We start from the raw sequence: 14,036 nt of genomic DNA, 5'->3' as shown, positions 1-14,036 counted from the left end.
TGTACCTAAGACATGCTCCCAGAATTTATCTAGACATGGGAAAAGGAGAATTTTGCTTACTTTAAGTTTGCTTGAAATCTATTTCTTTACATTTTTAAAGCAGTAGTTGAAAATACTAAGAGTAAGATCCAGAAATTCCCCTTCCTGCCAGCAGAGGCCTGCTGCTGGATGAATACAGCCTACCCTTTCCTTTCAGTCAACTTTAGAGAGCAGGCCCATTAAGTTTGAAAGCAATAGAAATCAAATACTAAAGTCCAACTATGCTATACTTAGAAAGGGGAAACTCAGGTGTAGGAACTATTAGGTGTAATGGTTCACTTGGCCAGTGAGTACCTGAAGTCAATAGCATTGAGTCCAAGCAGCATGCCAGCAAGCATATTTGCTTCTTCACCCAAGACAATTGCTCCGTCTTCATAAAACCTCCTGAGAAATGCAACAAGTGAATACATGAGTATGAAAAACAAACCGAGATTTGACCTGTAGAAATCATAGCCATATGAAAAGCTTAATTTCATTGGACTCATAAAAAGTGAGTACTGTAGTTTCAAAAATATTTACACCCCCAAATAAAAATAACCCAAAACATCCAAACTCATTATCCTAAATAAAATCATTACTCCTTATTTTTTAAAATACTCTCTGGAAAAAATGTCTAAATTAATAATCTCAATGGACCTCAGATATCCAAAAATTTCCTTAATAAAGGGTAATATAAATGTCAAGCAACAGTCAGCAAATTCAGGCTCCATGTTAAGGGTCTGTTTTCAAAACGTTGTAGACATTAGTTTGTTATATGCATACAGAAAGAAGAATTTTTGTCTTTCTGCAATTCTAAGAGTTACTGACCAAATTTACAACTTAGAACAAATGGTCTTTTATAGTTTATGCTCATGTTAATACTATGATGCTCAAGCAGATGGTTATCAAGATGCCGTATGTGAAAAAAGAATCTAACCATTCTCTAACAACATGTGAGCAAAACTTGCCTCTGCTATTGACTAGAGCACTCTGTTCTGCTTAATGCTCATTTAAACTTTCTTTTCGAACTAATCAGGAATTTACCAGCTATTAAGGTTAATACCATTTGCTGAATTTCACATTCATGAGCTGCTCAAGTAGGCAACCCAGTTCTCTAAATTATTTCTACTGAATCACTCAGCCTCTTGTAAAACAAACATATTTAAAGAAAAGTTAGCCATGTTATAGTTCACAAGGAAGTTTTGACTAGTAAAAAGTATGAAGAGGAAATGAGAGCCAACTCGTTTACTCTCTGACACGTGTACAGTATAACCATACTAGGAGGGTTAGCCTGGAACAAATGTTAAAAAGACCATTAGTACTAACTTAGTCCAGCCAATATTTCCCTCTCTACTCTTCTCTCCCACGCCCACCTTGGTGAACCCAGATATGACACTGTTAAAGTTGCCAAGAACAGGAGATTAGATAAGTCATAGGCCTATCTTGCACCTTCTGAAAATTGCTTGTAGTGATTTCCATAAAAGGAGAACGAGTAAAACTTGTAGTCTGACAAAGATTGGTAAAATTAGTGATTTTTCTATAAATTCCATAAGTGTTACAGAAAAGAGACATTTAGATTAAAAAACATGGATTTTGTTCCCACTCCAGTATAGTTTTTTTAAATCAGAGTATATTATAGACTTGTAGAAGAACTATACTTCTAATGTTTCTTTTCTCATAGTTGAAAGAAAAAAATACTAAAATCTGGAAATCAATTCCTAAAAGATCTAATGTTTTAACAAACTGTAGCTATAGAACATATTGTGTGTCTCATTTGGTATGTACTAGCCACAAATAAAAAGCCCTAATAGTTTGTGAGATATATCAAGGGAACAATGTAGACGCCTTACAAATGATGGGGCCCAAAGAAGCCAAATGTTTTTATGGTTTAATAACCATAAAATAAATTCACTATAAAAGTGGCTGGTTACTTCTACAACATTTGTACTACCACTGTACCAGTATATTTTGCAGGAAGATCTCTGTTACAGGTCACAGGGTTTGAAACTGGGTGAAATTTATTACTGTTCTCCTCTAGTAGTATGTAAAGTACCTTCTAACATCATACATATGTATCAGTAGTAGCTTCTAGTTGAGCACCAACTCAGTTTCTCCACATTCAATAACATAAGTGAGTTGCTATCTTCACCAATTAGGGTCTTGCTATCTGGTTATGACTTGTCCTTTCCTGAGCGGCCTCCCTCCTTTCCCCTTCTGCATATTGTCCTGACAAGTCTGTACAGACTAGTGTCCACATATGTGGTGTCCACATACCTTCTGCTTCATCCACCTCTTATTTTAATCATTGCAATGTAAAAAGTATTTTGCTTGATTTCTCTTACAGCTATCAAAGCAGGCCAATGAAGGCCCAGCACTCATGCATGGGTCTGACAGCTGGGTTGCAGGTTACACTTGGCTACCACTGGTACCTAACTATCTCCTTTGTCTCCTACTACCCTTTACTACTGGCCCTTACTCTCTACCACCTTCTTCAGTGGTTCCAGATAATTAAATTCTAGAGAACATTAATAAATAATAATTATACTATAAGAATTATAATAACAATTAAACTACTCAGAAAAGAATTCTAACTCTGATTTTGAGAATCACCTAACTGTGCTTTATTTTCTTATAGGAGATATTGTTTTTAAAGATTTGCTTTTAAAAATTTTAAGGGTATGTGTGTTTTGTTTAGATATATGTATGTGGACAACTTATATGCCTTAGATCCTTGGAGGTCAGAAGAAAGCATCATATCCCCTGGAACTAGAGTTACAGATGGGTGTGAGCCACCTTGAAGGTGCTGGGTATCGAACCCAGAACCCCTGGAACAGCAACCAGTGCTCTTAACCACTGAACCATTTCTCCATCCCTTTTAAAATACCCATCTTGAGCCCACCATAGTTTGAAATTACAGTTTAAGAGTCAAACAACAATAATCTACATTTTCCCTAGTGTCAATGCTATATTAAGGGCTGCTGAAGAATATCAAAACAAAGCAAAACAAAAAACATTAACTGATTTTAGAGAACTATTTATTTATCCGAGTCTAAGGATTTATTTTAATCAGATGGTAGAAATTAGTTCTGCTAACTAATAAATGAGTCAACTTTTTAAGCTAATGAATTTTTAAAGACAATAAGTGAAATATTTGCTAGATGTTAAATAATTTATTCCAGTCAAACCATAAGCCACCTGTAACACTGCACTAGCCTGACACTATAATTCAACAATGAGTCTAGAGGACACATTCAAGAGGAAGAGTCCTTAAGAGCTTGCCTGTCATCATTTCAACTTTCAATTACTGTTCCTCTGTGAGGAACATTTCAGAAAATGTACGTCTAAGTCTGACATACTTACACAATGAATTCAACTAATGGAAAGAAATCTTACATTTACCACCTAGTTGAAGACACTGGTCATTTACACATTAAAGGGGTAGAAGGAAATCAAGAGATCATAAAGTTTCAGCCATTCAATCCTGTCTCACAGAAGGACTTCAATAGGAAAGCGTGCTGAAGCTGCTCAGTGGCAAAGCAGAGCATAAAGCAAGCATACAATAAAAACAAAACACTCCTTTGTTAACTGGATTTTTTGTTCTAAAGAAAATGTTTTTTGAGATCACTCACAAAAATGGTACACTGAATTCCAAGAAGATAAATATTTAAAGTACTGAGGTAAAAATACATAAAATTCCACACAAATAGAGTATATCATTGGGTACTGCTCAATACTTTCCATGAAAACAATTTTTTCATATTATTGTGATCCTATTTTTATTAGGTGCACTCCTACCAATTGTTTCTTTTGGCTAAAAATGTGCTAACGACTAGCAGTGTTTTTGTTGATTACATATAAATTAGCTCTCTCAAAATGCCATCCGATTGTTCACTCTGAGAGCCTCTTTTACGGCCTTTCAGGTTGGTAAACAACAAATAACCTGTGGGTGGGATTGAAATATCCCAGTACAGTATCATGCTTCAAATCACCCTTTTGTAAAGATCATAAGTTTTACTCTGAAAGCACTTGTTAAAATATGAGGAAGCTTATAAGTTGAAGAAATTTTCTTATGGACACTTTTCTTTCCCGTTTCCAGTTTAATCTGTACATAGAAATTATAAGGAACACATGAGAAAAAGTCCTCTCATGTGGTAGACAAAATAGCATACACAAGCATTACATTATGGTTAAAGTTAAAATGGATGTGAAACGGATATAGCACAAATCTTCAAAGATCTTAAGAATGTGAGAATCATTGGTTATTTTACCAATGACTATATAACAAATCCTTCCTTCTATGTGACAAAACTATGCTGCTTACTGCATTTATAACAGCAAAAAAGAGAGAAAGAAAAAGAAGAAAGAAAGAAAGAAAGAAAGAAAGAAAGAAAGAAAGAAAGAAAGAAAGAAAGAAAGAAAGAAAAAGAAAGAAAGAAAGGAAGGAACTAGACAGTTCCTTCTCTGTGCAGCATAACATCTCAGTAAGTTGATAGGCAAAAAACAAAGGAAAAAAATAATTATGGATGGTGGTAAATACTACAAAGAAGGTAAATAGTTTCTTGAGGAAGAGAAAGATGAGATCTTAATTTTGGAATCATTAAAAACTGGCTTACTTGTGCTTAATCTGAACACTTGATCTACATGAGTCTAACCACAGGTTTTGTAAGCTGTGAGACATTTACAAAAACAGTGAACAATATGTATTGAGCATAGGGCATAATTATAACTATTTTATTGAAGTTCTTTGCTTTAATTTTGCTACTACAGCTACTACATATCATCCTCCTCCAGAGAAGTTAAACAACTCATTGCAGGGCCCCCAGCCAGACAGCAGTAAAACCAGGGAAGGTTTTAAGAAATGTAACTGAAACACGCTGCCTAAGCCAATAAGTACTCATTTACATATTTTATGGAAAAAAATTGCAAGATCTCCAACTTTCAAGGTAGGTCAGCAGGTGTATGCTGTTGGTGGGGACAGCTGCTGTTATGAATACCATGATAAGAGCAGTCCTGAGAGGAAAGGCTTTATTTATTTGGCTTACAACTTGACAAAAAACCTAGACAGCACAGCATCTGTCATCAGTTACCTATCATTTCCTTCCAACTCCTCTGCCAAGGATGCTCCCAATCCCAGTCTATATATATCACTAACCTTATTCCTATTTCTTTGTACTTATTTAGCTATCCTGGACATTTCAATTACTGAACTTATATACTACCTGGCCTTCTGTAAAGGGCTTCTTTGGCTTGGCATGTTACCAAGATTTATCTTTGGATTTGCATGTTGCCAATATATGTAATATTGTCATTACTCCAATCAATTTTATGGGTGAATGAGAGGATACATCTTGTCTCTTTAGGCGATAAGGATTTAGGTTGTTTTCTTTTTGGGTTATTATGAATAATGCTGCTATAAATAGATGGACATTTTATAATGATGGTATCAATTTTATATACATGCATCAATATATAAGTATAACAAATATCTACACACTCTACCCCTAAGTGTCATATTATAGGTCTTATGATAATTTTGTATTAAAACTTTTTCAGCAACTGCAGACAGTTTTCAAAATGGCTATGATAATTTACTTTTCAAACAAGCAATGCATTGGGGATCCAAAATTTCCAAGTTTTCATCAACATTTGCTTTCATGTAATCTTTTGTATATATACACATCTACTTCATATGAAATAGTATTTTATAATATTTCTGATTTGCATTTCTCAGTAGCTAATGACTCTGAGCTTTTCATTAATTACTTTCTTAGTGCTACAACTGAATTTAAGAGAGAAGGTTTTTAATTTGACTCACATTTGAGGGTGTCACCCATCATGGAGGGAAAGGCATGGTAGAGTTCAGTACAGTGGAAACCTAAGGCTGTCCTCATGTTTTAGCAGACCCAGAAACGTAGTAGGGGGACTACTCAACTGGATTTCTCCTCTTTTTATTCAGCTTGGGACACCACAGATGGCATGATGTTACCTATATTCATGATGGGTCTCCATGGTCAAATTTATCTAGAAACCCCATCTTAAAGATATACTCAAAGATCCAAGTTCTGCCAAGATAACAATGAAAATTAACCATCAAGGCTTTACTTTGCTACTTATGAACAATATAACTCTGCCAGAGAAAAGTTTGCTCATTTTTACTAACTAATGGTAAAAGTTCTCTCTATATATATTCTAGATACATGTTCTTTATAAGATTTGTGATTTTAAAATTTTTTCCTAGTCTGTGTTCTTGTTTACTTTCTCAATGGTGTCTACTGAAGGATCAAGTTATAAATATTGATGTCCAATTTATCTATTTTTCTTTTGATTATTGTACATAGGATATCTTGTCAAGGAAATATCAAAGAGCTAAACTTATGTTTTCTTTCAATAATTTTGTATTTAAATCAGATCTACTTGAAGTTTTTGTATAAGTCATGAAGTAGGACAATTCAAAAGCAAGTTTTATTAATTTTTTTCATCATAATACAGAAGCTTACCTCATCTATGAAGAACATCCCAACAAACCCAATGAATGTCTGGAACTGTAAGATCTGTACTTGCAGTCAATATACAAGTACAGCTTCCAATTTTTGACCTAAAGGTACTAAGAAAACAGTGGTCCTTCAACAGCAATTGTGCTTCAGAGTTGTATTTTTATCTTCCTCAGGGTAGGAGCAGGGCAATGGCAGTGAGCTGTCACTACAGTTAACCAGTCTGTCATCACATGGTTACTATATATCAAAACAGACTTGCTGTTGTACTTGCCCAACCATGGGCTTTCCTAAGTTTTGAGACTATTAAATTGCAGTGAATGTGGTTTTGACTTAAAATGTTTTCAACATGCTATGAGATTCTCCAGACATAAGGCTATCATAACCTCAGGAGCAACTGCCATGCTATTCTATGCTTCCCCTATATATTCATGCTATGATAAAGATTAACATAAATAAGTCACATGAAGAGATTAACAGTAACAAGCAGGTATTAGCAACTGCGTGTAAAAACAGTTGTATAAAATGCATGAGTTACTCCTGGTATTTCCCAGTCAATGAGTAACAGAAGTCTTAGAAAGCAAATTAATAAATATCAAAGGATAGTTTTAATGTAAACATTTATCATATTTATAGATTCTAAAACTCTTGGTTCTTAAAAGAATTAGCAAGATTTAGATTCTAGCTACTTTTCTAAAATTGGGAGCTCCATCTTAAGTGATAGCTCAGGAATTTAAAAGTTATTTTATACTTTATTCCTTCCTTTAGTTATACCAAAATATTGTAAAAACTGACATGTCTTTATGACATAACTTATCATTTTAAATTAAATACTGAAGCAGCTAAATTTAGGTTTTCATAAAGCTAAATTTTATCTTCCTAATTTCCAAATCTATTATTGCCAATATTTATTACTTAAATATTTATCACCAAATATGAATATATTTGAATGAATATATTTATCACCAAAATATTTTCAATATTGTTTCAAATGTCACATGTATAAAATTTGGCTTAATGTTTCTAATTAATCCTTAGTCTGTGGACGGACAGAAATTAAACTTTGAACAAACCAATTCAGTTTTAAATTCACTTTTCATTTAAGATTTTCCTCAGAATGCTATCAAAGTAATTTTGCACCTTAAAACAAAATCTTAGCTTGTACTCTATCACTTCATAGTTCTGCTGTCTCCAGTTAACACCCAAATTCCTTAATCACAAAACATTCCTAGGTTTTATTCTTTTATTTTTTTTTCAGTTGCTCCTCAAGACACTTTTCACTTCAGCACAAAGCTCACATGAAACTCTTTAATACTTTGAAGGCAGTTACGCAGTCCAAGAATTTGGACTTTAGTTCCCCACCCTTCCTCCACCCTTCCTCCATCCTTGGATATTCACAGATTACTGCTTCAAAGTTGCCTGCCTTAGCTCCTCCCCTTGAGCTGGGGTAAACATCTGTCACTATTTTAAAGACTATCATTTCTCTTTGTCCGCCGAGTCAGACAGAACAAGAAGAAATCTACTTGATTCAGGTACTCTCAAGATTCTTACAGGATTAAATTCTCCTTTAAGCGCTTATGTCTGGAAGCATTCAGATAAAAGGTAATGTGCATCTATTCTCTCCAGGACTATTCTTATATTTTACAAATTTACTCTTCCAAATGTGTTTGTTTAGCCAGAGATTTACATTCAAATTACTTATAATGAAAGAGTTATTTGAATTTATTTAAGTAAAAATAACAAAATTAAGTAGTTAAAAATGTTCTGGGTTTCACATTTGTTAGTCACAATCTAAGGAGATAATTCTGAAATATCTTTGTGCTCACTTTCCTTCATGTGAATCATGAAGCCACTGTATTCACATCCAAGCACCTTCGCTAGGGCAGCCATGTTTATGTATACTATATCCATGCATGCATATAATATGCACGAAGCCACATTTGTATATGGATATCATATGTTTATGTTGTGTTACAAGCCTTTTATCTTGGAAACATTTGTTTTTAGAACTGAATCATTTCCTTTCTCATCAGGATACAGCTAGATGTGAGACAAAGCTAAAATGTTTCCCTTTAGTTTTTAAACTATTGCTCCAAGAAAAATCTATTCAAAAATTATGTCTATCACACCCCATCGAGTCAACGAAAACACAGGACTAATAACAAGAGACATTTCTGTAGAAAAGATGAAATATATTATAATTAAATAAGAGATAATTATATAAGGGAATTATTATATGAGCTTAGTTTTAATTTAGATTTTCTAGTTTGGCATACTAGATTCTGATATGTGCTGTAGTTTTATTTACAAAGCCTTTGTGCCCTCAATATTTCTTCTTATAATTAAGTTTGTCTCTCTGCGGTGATAAAATTTCATTTTGTCAGGTTCATTTTAAAGGTCTATGAGTTTATCATCTCACTACCCATCTTTAGGTATTTCCTAAGAGTATCAAGTTGCTAAAAATCTCAATAATTACATGCTATATTTATTTTATTAAAACACTTTTGTAGTTAAAAGTCTTTCCTGATCAAACTTATTATCATAATATTTTTTGTATCTGTCAAATTAAAAGTTTACTGTTGCCAGGCGTGGTGGCACATGACTTTAATCCACTTGGGAGGCAGAGGCAGGTGGATTTCTGAGTTCGAGTCCAGCCTGGTCTACAAAGTGAGTTCCAGGATAGCCAGGGCTACACAGAGAAACCCTGTCAAAAAAAAAAAAAAACTCACAAAAAACAAAAAACAACAACAAAAAGTTTACTGTTTTATTTATTATCTACAGAGTTGAAAATTCTCAGTAGACATCTGTACCAGCTAGCTGGCTAAAAGAATGTCATAACCCATGCCAAGGATTTATTAAAATCTAGAGTGTTAAATCCATCAGGACATGGAAATTGAGGCTCCAGATTCATGAGTTCTTTATTCCTAATCTCCATTATCAAAACTGATCTACAGCTGCCATTTTACCATCCTTTTCAGAACTAAGAATGAGGTTAACTAAGTAAAGTCGTTTAGAAGTACAGGGCAGCCTCTCTTGGAGATGGGAAATGCTCTACAACTTGCCACAAATGAAGTGCCTGAAAAGTCTTATGACAACTAAACAACAAAATCTGGATTTTATACAATCCTATTTAATTTTATCTTATGTAGTATTTTGTGCCAGTGACACTCTACAGTATATGTCTAAAATAATAAGATTATTAAATGTTTTCATTTACAAGTACTTTTGACATAGAGGAAAGTAGTGTCATCAACAGCAACAAATATAGTCACCAGACAAGAACTAAATACTTATCAACTGTTGTGGAGCAAGAACCTTCCCACTACCAATTAAAAAGCAATAAAGTCTTCATTTTGACAAAGCAAACAATAGGTCACCCCTTAAGTGTATGAAACCTTAGAAAATATCTACAAAGAGGTCATTGAAAAGACAACAAATCCATTGTTAATTCTGTACATGAATGAAGGAAAAAATGAACTACTTATAGTCTCCCCAGCAGAAAAATAAGGAAGTAGTACACTAGGGAAAGAGATCAGTAGTTATGAATTTCATACTTAGAACTTCTTTCAAACTTGCAGAGGAAAGTGAATGGGGGAATGAAGGTCAAATCACTGACAGATTGATACTCAGAATGAGTCAATGAAAAGATATTTGAGGTGGTCCCATGTATGCCTCTACACCAATCAGTAAGTCAAATGTATAGTCAGGTGACAAACTACACTCTTCTAAGAAAACAGTAGAAAAAACAGATGATCTGAGAGTTGAGAACTTCAGACTACCTCTTTATTCTGATTTTCAAATCATAAATATTAGAAAATTGAAAGGACTTTGAAACCTGGTTGTTTTGAAGTCTCTCAAAGCTGTAGAGATGTATTCAGACAAATGTTTTTCCATGAGTGCCACTCTGATCCAGGCTCTACCCTAAGAGGAACAAGAAAGGATCAAATAAGAAACTTAAGAAATATTTTCTACATACTGTCAAATATCTGCAGGATAACAATAAGGAATAAATAATTCAAAATAAAGAATAACCAAGAAAAACATCTAAGAAGATAAGCAGAAAACTTTGCTTATGTTAAATATGTATTTTTGTCTTTCAGAAGATACATGACATATCAAATTACAGCTATGTCCTTTGTATTTTGAATCAATAAAATTCATTTTATTCAAATAAATAAAATTCTACTTGAATATCCAAAGGCAACATGCTAGTTAAAATGAATCTCCTTATAAAATAGAAACTTTAGTATTCACTTCAACAATACTTTCTTGAAAAAAAATTCTACTCATACACGAAGAGGACGTTTTTATACTGACAGTAAATTATAATGTCATAAACCTAATCATAAACCCAAGTCATGAGTTACTAAATTTGGAGCTCCTTCCCCCAAATTTAAAACAAGCTACCAAAGACTTAAAACAGAAATCAACAACGAGAGGCCAGGGACTGAGGATGTAGCTCTGTGATACTGCATTTGCTTAGCATAATCCAGGTTCTGGTTTTACCCCTGCCCTCCCAAAAAAACCTGCAACTCAGATGTCAGCATATTTTAGCACAGAATCACAGACAAGCAATTCTGACTTGTGAGTCATTAAACAATGCTAGAAAGTATCAACACCTTCTAGTAGTAGACATTAGATAGTTATTATTATTCCCTACATAGGTTTTGTGTGTGTGTGTGTGTGTGTGTGTGTGTGTGTGCTCCCACTTGCTTGTGGATGTGTGGAGGTTAGAAGTCAATTCCAGGTATCTTTTTCTATCTATTGCTCTGTATCCCCCTCCTGTGACTTTTTTTGAGACAAGGTCTCTTATCCAACCTGGAGATCGTTCAGTTATTTTGGCTAGATTGACTGGACAGCAAACACCTGGGATCTACTTGTTTCTTATCTAATTTCCCATATCTCTGATTTGGAGTTACAGACCAGAGCCTTCACATAAGGATTTTTATGTAGGTGTTTGGAGATTGGAATTCAGGTCATCGAGCCTTTGAAAAAAGCACTTTCCTTCACCAGGCTACTTCCCCAGCCATTTTTATAGCCTATTTAGACTGAAAGAATGTAAGGAATAATATCTGTAGAAAGAATGCAAAAGTACATTTACTTTCATTTCTACCTAGTTCTTCCCAATTCACCAGCAAATTTCATGCAACTGAATAACACAGAAAACCAAAGGCAGTGGTTTGGCAGTGGGAATAAAGGTGCCTAATCAATACATGTTATGCTCAACTACTGGGCTTGGACAAAGCATGAAAATATCCACAGATGCAATGATTTTAGGCAGTGATCAAAACAACCAGACTGGAACAGCAATGCTGCCAGGAATCAAAAGAACAAAGGGGATGTAGTCTTAAGCCAATCTTCCCACTCCACTGACTTTCCGCTTGCCCTGCACTCAGTCCATTGTTTCTTTTGAGTAAACCTGGAGGATCCCACAGGAGGTGAGGCTGTTTGAAACAGAGGAAGGAAAAGGCAACTGCTTGAGCCTTACAGACCCAGGCCTCTCCCTACAAATTTAGTTTGACACATCAACTGAAGTGGTTTGCAACTAGTAGTGGTTTGTAAAATCAAAAGGCTACACTGTCACAGTAGAGAAGCAAAGCAAGGAAAGTTAGGCACAGGAGACTGCTGTGGCTAGATAAGAGATGTGGGGAAAGCCCTGCTTCCGGATTTATTAGTTCCAATCCACACAGAGCTGGGCTGCACTTAAGTTTCCTGCCCTTGCATGTGTGTGGAACTCTCTGTTGTGGTAACAAATTGTGCTAATTTTAATGATTTATTTTCTTTCAATAAAAGAACTTTTACTAGACTAGAAAAACAAACAAGACTTAGGAAGATTGTTGGCTACTATGATATAGAAAATCTGAAGCAGTGTTAAGGAATTTGCACTTTATTACTTGGCAATAGTGAATAGTTGAGACTTAAAAAAATTATGAACATGGACAATAGTTTTAAGAACATAATTATTATTATGCTTTTGACTCTACTCAAAGACTTCTGTATATATTAAAATAGTTCTCATAAGAATTGTATGAGTTAGGGGTACAATATTATACCTACTTTATACCTACTTATATGATGAAACAAAACAAAATGTCATTAGTATGAGAAAAAAACTTTCATCATCAAACAGACTGATCTATAAATTCCTCTTTCTTGTCCAAAGAATGAAATATCATCATTGAAAAGAGAAAAAAGATATCACAAAGTAAAGATGTATGTCTTGATACATCTGACAAAAGACTGTCACTTATGGACTACAAAATAGTCTTTAAATTTTCTACAAATCCCCACCAAATTGAAAATGGATCATGTCGGAGTATGTTTTAGTTATAGTTCAACTTAATTATTAGGATATTCAGGTGTTAATTATTTGTTTCAGATTGGGTAAGTGATTATTTTTCAAAGAATTTTCCCACTTCTATCATTTTTGCAAATTTATCAGGGTGAAGTTACTAATAATATCTTCACAGAATATTATTGACTACAGCAGTGGTTCTTAACCTTCCTAATGCTGTAACACTTTAATACAGTTCTTCATGCTGTGCTGACTCCCAACCATAACATTATTTCACTGCTACTTTATATCTGTAACTGTGCTACAGTCACGAATCTTAATGTAAACACCTGATAGGCGGCATGTCCACCCCAGAAGGGTCTCAACCCACAGATCGAGACCCTGTGCTCTACAGATTATATGGGTGCTGTGTTCATTCCTGATATTTTATAATCTGTTTTACATTTTGAAGAGATATATTGAAATATATTAACTACACCAATAATCAAAAGTGACCACAGCTTTAGTAGGCAATTCTAGAATAAATTTGCTTTCACTGTAATTGAAGTGTTGATCTTTATTCTTTCTTTTTACAGTTACTACTTACATGATGGCTTGTTAAATGAACATTTTTTACAACTAATTTCTATCACTTAATGTTATTCAAACATAGACAAAAGCTTACATAAGTGTATTTTCCTTAAAACAGGTTTTTAATATAATACATTTTTATTATCATTTTTCAAATATACTTCAATTTTGATTATGATTTCCTCTTTCACCTAAGAGGTCCTTAGAGGTCCTTCAAATCACCAATGAAAGGGTCTTGCTGATCTGTCCTTATTGAGCCCAGCTTACTTCCACTATGGTTAGAGAACCTGCCTTACATGAGCCTTTGGAGGTCACTGAGATCAATTACGGCTCAGCAAACAGCTAACATTTGTATAAGTGCTATGTGTATATGATGAGAACTGTATTTATAGCTAGCTACTTTAAAATGTCCAGTTTCCTAATACTCATCTTTGCTCCTATTTTAACCCACTGTAATTACTTAAGCGTTTACTCGATCGTCCATAGTTCTGTTTCTTTTGTAGGTTTTCTTGCTTCTTTTCTTTTTGGAGATTATGAGATTTGAGACAGTTTTTCTACGTACTCCCAACCGGCCTTGAACTTGAGACCCTCTTTCTTCAGTTTCCTGAGTGTTGAGATTACAGGCATATACCACCACACCTAGCTTGCTGTTCTTTCTTGAT

General features: G+C 34.2%; 2 protein-coding genes across 5 annotated transcripts in view; one reads left to right on the top strand and one right to left on the bottom strand.

Annotated features, from left to right (window-relative positions):
* Rundc3b (RUN domain containing 3B) overlaps window positions 1-14,036 on the bottom strand; it is a 126,078-nt gene that overhangs the window by 61,923 nt on the left and 50,119 nt on the right. For all 4 annotated transcript variants that reach the window (XM_085836480.1, XM_021163318.3, XM_021163319.3 and 1 more), the window contains 2 exons: window positions 10,345-10,430; window positions 334-423 (listed from right to left, as the gene is read on the bottom strand). In XM_085836480.1, the coding sequence (XP_085692606.1) occupies window positions 334-423; window positions 10,345-10,430 (176 nt within the window). The remainder of the gene's footprint in view (window positions 1-333; window positions 424-10,344; window positions 10,431-14,036) is intronic.
* The window catches only part of LOC110295101 (ATP-dependent translocase ABCB1), a 171,023-nt gene continuing 165,010 nt past the window's right edge, over window positions 8,024-14,036 (top strand). Inside the window, exon 1 of the mRNA XM_021163577.3 lies at window positions 8,024-8,111. The gene's annotated coding sequence lies outside the window, so the exon portion shown is untranslated. The remainder of the gene's footprint in view (window positions 8,112-14,036) is intronic.

This window comes from Mus caroli, unplaced genomic scaffold, assembly GCF_978045245.1.
Source record: "Mus caroli unplaced genomic scaffold, Mus_caroli_1 scaffold_4, whole genome shotgun sequence".
NCBI lineage: Eukaryota > Metazoa > Chordata > Mammalia > Rodentia > Muridae > Mus > Mus caroli.
Note: the sequence above shows the minus strand (reverse complement) of the source record. Positions and strands in the feature narration are given on the sequence as shown.